General features: G+C 33.8%; 1 protein-coding gene across 1 annotated transcript in view; it reads right to left on the bottom strand.

Annotated features, from left to right (window-relative positions):
- Smp_125810 (putative zinc finger protein) overlaps window positions 1-3,171 on the bottom strand; it is a gene marked incomplete at both ends in the record, with an annotated part of 24,649 nt that extends 21,478 nt beyond the window's left edge. Inside the window, 2 exons of the mRNA XM_018793761.1 lie at window positions 1,763-1,991; window positions 3,137-3,171. Coding sequence (XP_018648241.1) covers window positions 1,763-1,991; window positions 3,137-3,171 — 264 coding nt within the window. The remainder of the gene's footprint in view (window positions 1-1,762; window positions 1,992-3,136) is intronic.
- Window positions 3,172-10,839: the final 7,668 nt, after the last annotated feature.

Raw genomic sequence — 10,839 nt, 5'->3', positions numbered from 1 at the left:
GGTGGTCTAGCTTCAATTGACTCATGATTTCAACTGTGAAAATACTAAATTCTCCACAAAACCTCCTTTGATCAATAAATTATTATCTTACGATTCGCTGTTCCCAAATTATATTCAGTTTATTGATTATTGTCTCTCACGTTCATAGCCACGTTTTGGCTTGATCTTGTACAAATGTGATGTCTTGTTAATTGAACGCTATACTCGGATCCTAAGCTAGTCTCATCACTCCCAAAGCTAAATCTACACAGTGACTTGAACACGAAAGAAAAGGTGCAAAATATGTGAGAAGCACTTTACTACAAATGTTCATACATGTACAGTATTTTAGAAGTCCTTGCATTTTCCTGAAAATTCTGGAATGTTACTAAACATAGTAGCAGTGTAGTAATCAGCCAATCAGAAACTCTACATGTGACTTGACTTTCGTGATGTTTTTGGCAAAACTTCTAATGAACGCTGATTGGATAAGATGCTTCTTAGTGTTTCTTGAGCCTTTCTTGTCTATTGCGAGAAATTTTCTGGATCACCCCAACAAAATGTTATTTTCTGTTTTATGGTGTGATGTGGTCTGTTTGGTTGGTATATAATCCAAGCATGCTTGAAATAAATGATTCGCATAGCAGAAACTGTTACTGGTTCTCTGGACTCAACTGCAAGGGCTAGGCGGACAAAGAATCAATAAGGACGCTAGCTGCTCATACCGGTCGAACGTCATTGGTTTGGCACAGTGCTAAGATTGGATATGTCGTATTTCGATTGGTGAATAAATCACGCAATAAAAAGCCGGGCATAAATTCACAACACTTACTGCAATTTTAAGACCGAGTAATCACCTTTTCGTTATGTATTCAAATGACTACTAATAGTGTCAGTAGTGGTCTATAGAATGAAAATGCAGAAAACACTCGAACTTTATGCGATTTCCAGTTTAATACCAGAAATCTTAGACTTTGAATATCGATAAAGCTTGGGCTTTATGTGATTCGTAGGAATTTTTTCAATTGAATTACGTTATATTTGCAGTGATCTTTCTGTTAACTATTCTGATTAGCTCCATGGTTCTGCTGAACCAGTTTAGTGCCGAAAATGACAGAAGACTTCAGTTGGTGTGATTGCTAATGAGCATTATTTTTACGTGTTAGTGAAACGGTTATTATTAATTCTAGTAGATTTTGGTATATCACAATATCTACTGATATCTTTATAGTAGTTTGGCAATAACTTTTTATACATGAGGATAATATCTCTGAAATTTTGCGAGATTATTATCATTCAAGTTCTAATCTTCGTTTCACTTTTGTACTTGGTCACAAATTTGTTCACTATCCAATTCTAAAAAAAACATTAGTTGACAATGTTGACTTCTTCCTATCTTAAAATATAAAATTTCTCGAAATACTGATCATTATTACTAGCAACTGCTTAAATATAAATTAGACGTTCATTTCTACAAATTCATTAACAGACAAAAAACCGCTAATCATATATAGAATAATAATACTTAAAACGAGATGACACTTAAAATTTTCGATTACATTTTAGTATCTTTGTAAGTGAGGCAATAATTTTCTATTTTATGGTATGTATTCATCACAGAGTGATTTCAATTAAGGTACGATTATTGACTAGGGAACACTGAACAGCTGTCTGTTCCTAGTATAGCATTCGTTATCAGTCTGCATCCACGAGGTCACCGAGGATCAAAGTCAAGATCTTCAGATCTTACAGTGAACGCTATGAGTAATAATAATATACTTACTTCGCATTCAAATGGTTTTTCATCATTATGTATTCGCATATGATTTTTTAAATCGGATGGATTTGAAAAACCATGTTTGCATTCTAAACAAACAAATCGTTTCTCATCATGAATTCGTACATGCGAACGTAGATAAGTTTCTGTAGCGAAATCTGCAGAGCATATACCACAAATATATTCACGTGGACCATGAACTCGTTTTTTATGATCAGATAAAGCTGCTTGATGTCTAAATAATTATGATTAATAAAAAGTTAACAGAAATTTCATTTAATGCTTATAAGGAAAGTTATTGATACAGTGAAAAACTTAACATAAATCTCTGCTAACGTTAAAATAAGAAAAATTATTATTACTCAAGACTCATAGACCGCAAAAAATTGAAATATTAACAGACGAAATGAAACTATGCAACTACTTCAAACATTGTTAGAACATGGTGAAATAAAACAATAATATCTAAAGAAGAAAATGACATAACACTTCGTGTACCCACTTAAAGTTTGAAAATGTACTCAGAAATAATGAGACAGTTAGTGAAATCTGCGGTGAATATTTCGTTTAGTCTTATGACTCAACAGTTAGATGAGATTATAAAGCAGAAAATATAGTTTCATTATTATTTCATAAGAAATTATCTATTATATAAAGTCACTACAGAAAGATTCATTATGTACTACTATGTTCAACAACAATAATCTCGTAAATAAGCCATTAAAATAATCTATCTATCATTTGAATACTAAAAGGCAAAATATTTGCATTAGGCTTAATGGCAAGATTCTATAATATAGAATTAGTGTCCATTAATTTATAGAGTTTTCCACTTTTTAGTTTGTGTGTGGTATCAAGCATTTTCGGATATTTTCTCTTCCACTTAATCAATAAGTGCTGCATATAGGAGCATAACTTCCATTGACGACTCTGTTCTAGGATATGACTTACAGTATGTTCAGCTTTTTCAAATTGCAAATTGGGATGTACTACAATGGGGCGTTCATAGAAGACATACGTAGATAGATTTAGATGATGGAAATGAAAACTTCATTGAAAATCATGTCCCAGACCTTACAATATTTGAAAAAGTTATTTTATTCCATTATTCAAGATACTTAACTTATTCGAAATATGATTGGAAAAGTGATTACATATAAGACAGTAGATTATATGCTTCTTGTTCTATAGCAATTCAAATTATTTTAGATTAATAAATGAGTAGTTACACGTTACGTGCAACAAACTACTTATGTTTTAAAGTAACTGTAAGCGTAAAATAAAGTCAGTCGGCGAATCATTGATATCCAGAAAACAATAGATAAGTGTGTGATCTTGGTTTGTGATTCCCTAAACGTTTCCACCTGTAACTTCACATACAACAAACCATGACCTCCAGGGTTCACATTATTCATGATAACGAGGGGCCAGTGAGTTTTCATTGAAAATGGTTCAGATTTCAGACCTCATAAAGGTTGTAGCTTAACGTTACTGTCTGATTCCCATCTTGGTCAACTACATAGGTCATGGCTTTCCAAAAAATACGCTAACTCACCTGAAGGCTATCCAATAACTAATACACGTTTTTCATTTATCGACTCACTAAGTTATTTGGAGGACTTGAAGTTTATAAGTCAAATGTGTTTTGCCTGGAGAGCCCAGATCGAACCAAGATAGCTCTCTAGTGTTCCCTAGTTTTTAGTAGTTTCTCAACTGCTGTTAAGTGTGATAAAAAGACATTTAAGTTTTACAAATACTCTACAAGACCAATGTATAATAAGTGAACATTGATAATTAAACTTAAAAACTTATAATGTTAGATTTAAATCTGATAAAGTCTGATTTGATTTTTGATCCTGGAAATTAATTAAAGTATTTTCTGAAATCATTCGCTGAGTGTAAAAGATACACACATTATTTATAGATCATTGTATATTATTTGTAAGGGATAAAGATCATAATCCAAGTTATACAATAAAAGTATAATTACAGGTAATTAATTGTAAACAATAACAGACTAAAAATATTACTTATAACTGGACATTAAAAGCATGCACTTTGCAAACACATATTCAAACATGGCCTAACACGGTCATCTTAAGGTGAATGTAAGTCAGTCAATAGTATTTCTGTTAAAAATGTGATATATTATAAACATAGATATCTACCAAAATCCTCATTTAAATTTACCAACAAATACGAACAAATTCTAGAGGAAGCTGTATAAGAAACTTGTACATAACAGAGAATTTAGGAATTTATCAACTTATGTAAGATCTTTGTGTACAGAGGCGGTTTGTCTAATTGTTTATTCTACATGGTGCTATAATCACTTCTTATTTCGCAAATTGATTTCGACATATGCCGATCTCTTCGTTGTCTTCCTTATGTTCCTCAATGCTGACAGCTATCATTCACAACTTTCATGTTTTATATTCATTCTTATTACCTTCAGATTATTGTTTAACTTTGTTTGACACTTGAAATTCTCGATTACATTTTGCTTTCTTTGTTAATGAGGCAATAATTTTCAATTTTATAGTTTGTATTCATTACAGAGTGATTTTAATTAAGGTACCATTAATGACTAGGGAACACTAAACAGCTGTTTTTTCCTAGTAAGGGCACTCATCATCAGTTTGCACCCATGAGGCCACCAGAGATCAAATTCATGATCATCATATTCCATGGCAAACACTGGGATGAATAAATACTACAAACTATGACCATTCTCCACAAAACTTGTTCGACCAAACTATGACAGTCAACTCATTATTGAATTACTTCAAGATGTTCCTGAAGTTCTAATGAAAGGTCATGGCTGACTGGATTTAGACAATATTGTTATTAATGACAACTGGTCATCGTCATGCTTCATCTCAAACTGACTACGGTTGGAATCCCACCACTAGGAGGTAACCCAGGGTTCCTAACGGTTGAGAGTTCACCGTGAGACTTGAAGGTTTTAGATTCAACCTTTGGTGAGCTCAAGAGTGCCCATTGTCTAGGAGTCCCATACCAGGACGAAATAGCACTCTAGTGCTCCCTGGTTTTCAATAGTGTGTTAGCTGAGATCGCCGTTCGAGAAATATAACCTATCTATAATCATGCACGAACTATTTATATTTCTTACATAATAAATGTTAAATCGACTTAATACCTATTCACTAATCTCAAGAAATAGATAATAATGAGATTAGGCTAATGAAGGTTGTCCACTTTGTAGTTGTTATAATGCGAAATATAGCGTGGGTATTGCGATAGGACTACGCGAAATTCTACCGATTGACCAAATTCAGATATCCTAGTTCGACCCCAATACTGTTCCCCAACTCCAATAAATCAGAACACAGCCGTTAAATGAGAATTGTTTATGGGGTCAGCAGCAGAACAAAAATGGTTTACAGACAAGGCATATTTATACAGTTACGATGACTATTATCAGTAACCAATGGAAAGGAAGGACACGTAAAGGTTATAATTAGGACGACTCAAAATTGACCAATAGGGAAACGACACATGAAAGTCATAGTTAGGACACTGTAAATAATGGCCAATAGGAGATAACATGCGAATTATGTGAAGAGTCTGAAAACATACCATTTTACATTCGAGATAATTTTTGGGATATTCTTGTGAATATCCTAACACCTCCCCTTGGAAAAAATTAATAGCGACGCAATCGTGGGTTTACCTGACAGTTCTTTGGTTTTCTTCGTTTGCGCTTTGACCTCCTTCGAGGTAACGACGAAGAACCTGAAGAATGTTCTGCTTGGTTAGATGACTGAGTTGCCTCCGTTGTAGGTATCGGCGGAAGTTGAAAAGTATCTAGCAGTAAGTCGAGGGGAACTCGGTTAATAATTCCAACTTTTTCTTTGGCATCTCTTGGCCGTAGTTGATTATGATGCCTGGTCCAGATTTCTTGGTTTACTCTGACCTCATACATGACCTTCCCCTGTCTCTTTGCGACTTCACCCTCTATCCATCTATCATACCCATGTCTATAGTCCCGCACATACACTTTTGCGTCAACTTCGTAAGGAATTCGGGTATTCTTCATGTGAGGACTCTGTTGGGCTACTCGCCTGGGTGTCATTGCACTATGAATTGTTCGTAGCTTTCGTCCAGGCTGGAGGAGTTCGATGAATCGATTTTGGAGGTCTGTAGCATGCTGTTGTGTAGTAGCAGGAGTTTGTACTTGATTACAGATAGTGCTGATAGGAAGATTGGCAAGACCAAGTTCTTCGAACCAATCTAAACCCAGAAGATTGAGAGGGGATTTGGTGATGTAGCACGTACCCTTGAAGGTTGTACCTCTGAACGAAATACAGCAATTAAGTTCACCATGAAGGCGGAGATGACCACCACATGCACTAACGGCTGTCTGCGAAGATGGTTTGATGGGAGGTTGACCCAAGGTTCGCCAAGTTTCTTTTGACAGAATAGTGATAGCTGATGCAGTGTCCAACTGCAATCGAACTGGCTGACCATTGATTGAGAGGGTTAGAAATTTGCGTCGCGTGGCGGCATGGGTGTGGAAGACTGCTGCTAAACTTCCTGATGAGGGAAGCTGCTTTTTAGTATAACGACGTTGCGTCTGTGCATTTCGACGACTATTGGGTCGATGGGATTGACAAAAACCGCTTTTGTGACCAACTTTATGACAGCGATCGCACAGCTGCTGTTTGAATGGACAAACTTTCACATAATGCCAGGCTCCACAGTGCCAACATGGAGAGGGGGGCTTCTTCTGAACCGGTCTGGAGTGATTAGAAAAAGAAGGAGCACTGGCTTCCGTAGGACCACAGGTCTTCGATCTCGGAGATTTGTTCTGACGTTGAACAGCGTGAACTTCGGAACCACCCTGGCCCCCAGATTGGACCAAAGTGGTGTCACGCTGCAGGTTGACAATGCGTTGATACTCGTCGGTGATTGCATTAAGTGTCAGCGTTGGATCTTGTTCAAGGCGGTTCAGCAATCGAGTTCTGATGTCGGAGAATTTGGGTGATTGAAGACTACATATGAATACGAGGGATTTGAATTGGTCGTCGGTAAGGGATTTGAGCTTGAACCGTTCGCACTCACGGTTGACAATGCCAACATGGGTTAAGAAGTCATCGGACTCGTTCATGACCAGTTTTAAACAGCGATAACGCGTATTGAAGAGTGAATGATGGTCACCAAAAAGTTGACTGAGAGTTTGAACAGTGGCATCGAAGGAACGGTCTCGTGGGTTCTGCGGTAGAATATAGTTGTAATACTTATCAAGCTCTGATGGACCAAGTTTTCGAAGGAGAAGACGCACCTTCCACGAATCATCTCTGTCAGCAAGGTCGACTTTAAAAAGATCTTCATAACGTCTGAACCAGGTATCAAATGTAATATTGGCATCAGGATCATAAAGAAACTCTGAAATACCACTAGTAATACCGTCGACTGATTGAGGGATTGTTGGTGTACATGAGACTCGAGAAGAGATCTGCGTCTGAGTAAGCATCTCCATCAGCTTCAGCTGTTGCTTGAACAATTCTTCTAATTTAACTGGATCCATAGCTAGTCAGCAACTTGTTTGCAAAATCTCCGTCGCCAAATTGTTATAATGCGAAATATAGCGTGGGTATTGCGATAGGACTACGCGAAATTCTACCGATTGACCAAATTCAGATATCCTAGTTCGACCCCAATACTGTTCCCCAACTCCAATAAATCAGAACACAGCCGTTAAATGAGAATTGTTTATGGGGTCAGCAGCAGAACAAAAATGGTTTACAGACAAGGCATATTTATACAGTTACGATGACTATTATCAGTAACCAATGGAAAGGAAGGACACGTAAAGGTTATAATTAGGACGACTCAAAATTGACCAATAGGGAAACGACACATGAAAGTCATAGTTAGGACACTGTAAATAATGGCCAATAGGAGATAACATGCGAATTATGTGAAGAGTCTGAAAACATACCATTTTACATTCGAGATAATTTTTGGGATATTCTTGTGAATATCCTAACAGTAGTTTTACATTATGGAGTAATTTTAGCTAAATAAAAAGTAGAAATCAGAATGCCTTGAAGAATTATTTCATCCCGGTAAAAAACTCCTGGTCGGTGTGCTCTTTTAATATATATACATCGACAAGAGTAGAACCCAGTATGTGGAGTCTTTGTGGTAAGCGCGTTTCTTTTTAGATCACAGGGTTGTTAACCAACAGTTGTCATTTTTTAAACTTAATCATTTCGTGATATCACATGATTATTATCCATTGCTATCAATGATAACTATTTGGCATCCAATATTCGGAATGACATAAGTATTGATTGATTAGTAATTTTGGAAAAATAATCTAGTTTCATATTGAAATAGCATTTCATTATCTTTTTTTCCACTTTATTTCTTTCACTTATTATTCGGTTACATTTTAAACAAGAGAAAAAAAGAAGCATGAACAGCTTACACGACGACAACAAAACTATAGTCATTCTATAGACAAAACATAATTCATATATATATATATATATATATATATATTAGATAAGTATTATATTTTACCTTGTTTAATTCACTTATGTTGCATTCAATTCTATTTCTATGGTTTTATTTAATAAAATGAACATATACAATAATTAATCTACATTTATTGTATCATTTTGAATACTTTTCAATTTTTTAATTACGTCATAGTTATTGTATCGATGGATATAATGAAAAGTACAACAGATCAATATTTAATTGCTTACTATTACCAATTATATTTGAATACTTCATTAATTTATTTTATATTAGTAAATAAATAAGGATTCATAGTCTAAACATAAAAATATAGACAATATAATATATAGCATACAATTGTAACCATGCATATATATACATATATATATATATATTACATGTGTAACATATTCAAATATATTTTTCATTCGTTAGAATAATCAATAAATTTAAAAAAGTGTTTATTCTTTCTTTACAGTAATTACTGTTACTCTTTTATTACCTTGATTTAATTTAAATTTGTTTTGTTACTATATCAATGGAAGTTTTTGTTGTACAATGTTAAATGTATTTGCCTGTGTTTGAAATTTCCAATTGTAAAGAAACTAGCGAGGTTTTAGTTTTGAATTTTTTCAAATATGAATATTTCACTTCCTTATTGTATGAAAAAATAATTAAGAAGGTAAATGGAATAAATAAAGACAGAACAATACAGAATAATACAGAATTAATTCTTAAAGGAAACTAACTGCATGACATTAATCGAATAAGTTAATAACCAGTTCAAATTTTCTAACTACTCATCCCGTCTTTTACTACGGAATAAATACTGATGACTGAACAGTGTGTATACGATAAGAAATAATCTTTTACGAAAAGTCATTCACTAATATGATTAATTAATTCAACAAGTAATCAAAATAATTCGATTTAGACAAATTAATATTTAATGATGAAATCCTAGAACAGTTTATCAACAGTAATCGGAAATGGCATATTTTTCGTGATCATTCCTAAGCTTTAAGCAATATAGAGATTATTAGTTCATTAGGAATCATATGATAACAAGTGAGGAAGAGAAAGAATGAAGCGACATCATAATCTTACATGTAAACTTCAAATTAGATAATTAATATTGATGAAATAAGTAGTTTTGTTCCATTGTAAAATGATACACAGAGAAGTCAGGAAATCACACAAAAGTATGATATTTAAAGAAGTTGATATTATTTTAGAATAACTTTGTTTCTATAGTAGAAAATATTACCTTGAGAAACATAACTAAAGATAGCAAACTGGGAGCAAAACTCTCGATGAGACATCATCGTAGGTTAGAGAAGAAATACAAGTGGATAAAAAAGATTTTCCTTATACATGAGAGGACGTTATTTCCAACGCTGCATATACATAATATTTATTTCATCATAGTTAACTTCACACAAATAAACAAAATAATACTTCATTTTTATTACAAACCTTTCAAATCAACAAATAAAGTTTACGACAGTACAAATACGTATCAGTACATAAATTTACCTGAAAACCTTCACACATTGGTCACATTTCATAGCTTTCGTCGCATGTAAAGCTAAATTATGACGTCTTAGACCAGTGTTTGAATGAAATCTTTGTCGGCATATAGAACAACAATATAATGTCTGTTTAGTTTTGATTAATTCTGTCGACGGCTTTGACTGTTTCAATTCAACTGAGTTGTTTATCTGCTCATCTTGTGTTTCACAAAAGTTTGATTTCGTGGTTTGTTGTTGCTGTTGTTGATGATGATGGTAATTATCAGGCAGATTCAGTTGTTGCTGTGGTACATGATATGAAATTTCATTTTCAGTCTTCAAGTTGAAACTTTCTGCTTGGCTTCGAAAAGAGTTATCAGTGAAGTGAAAAGTTGTGTAATTTGTAAAAGACGTAGCATTATTAGCAGATACGAAAGTGTTTGTATTGGAAGTAATAGACGTAGTTAAACTGTTAGAAATTAAGGTTTCAGCAATATTTGTATGAGCATCAGTATTATAACTAGAAGTGATCAATTTATTATTTTGAATTGCATAAAAATTAGTTGGACAATGTAGATCAATTCCAGTAGAATTGAAAAGGTTAGCAGCCGATGCAAACTGAGCAATTTGTGATACAGTTGAATAATTGGTTAGCGATAATGGAATTTCATTATTAGTACTTATAGTAGTGATAGTATTATTGCTATTATTGTTCGTATTATCATGTATTATATAAGATGATGATGTTGATTGGGAACATGATGATGGCAGTGATGGATTTATTTTGAAGTTAGACAGAGATAAAATCTGTGCTAACTTATTACTGTTACTATCATTGTCACTGTCATCGTTACAATGATGATGATTTTGATGTTGATGATTTAAATTAATAGCAATATTTTCTCTTAACTTTGCACTTAAGTTTAACAATTCGTTATTGAAATTTATTCTATCCAAATTCAAATTTGACCATAATTTTAATGCGGCATCTTCAAGTATTCGTGAGCTAATTTTATTTGGATTATTAAGACTAGATGTACTTTCTAGCAGGAAAAAAGTATAAACAAAAATAGAATAAAG

This window comes from Schistosoma mansoni, chromosome 1 (assembly GCF_000237925.1).
Source record: "Schistosoma mansoni strain Puerto Rico chromosome 1, complete genome".
NCBI classification, from domain to species: Eukaryota; Metazoa; Platyhelminthes; class Trematoda; order Strigeidida; family Schistosomatidae; genus Schistosoma; species Schistosoma mansoni.
This window is presented reverse-complemented; position numbering and strand designations above follow the sequence as displayed.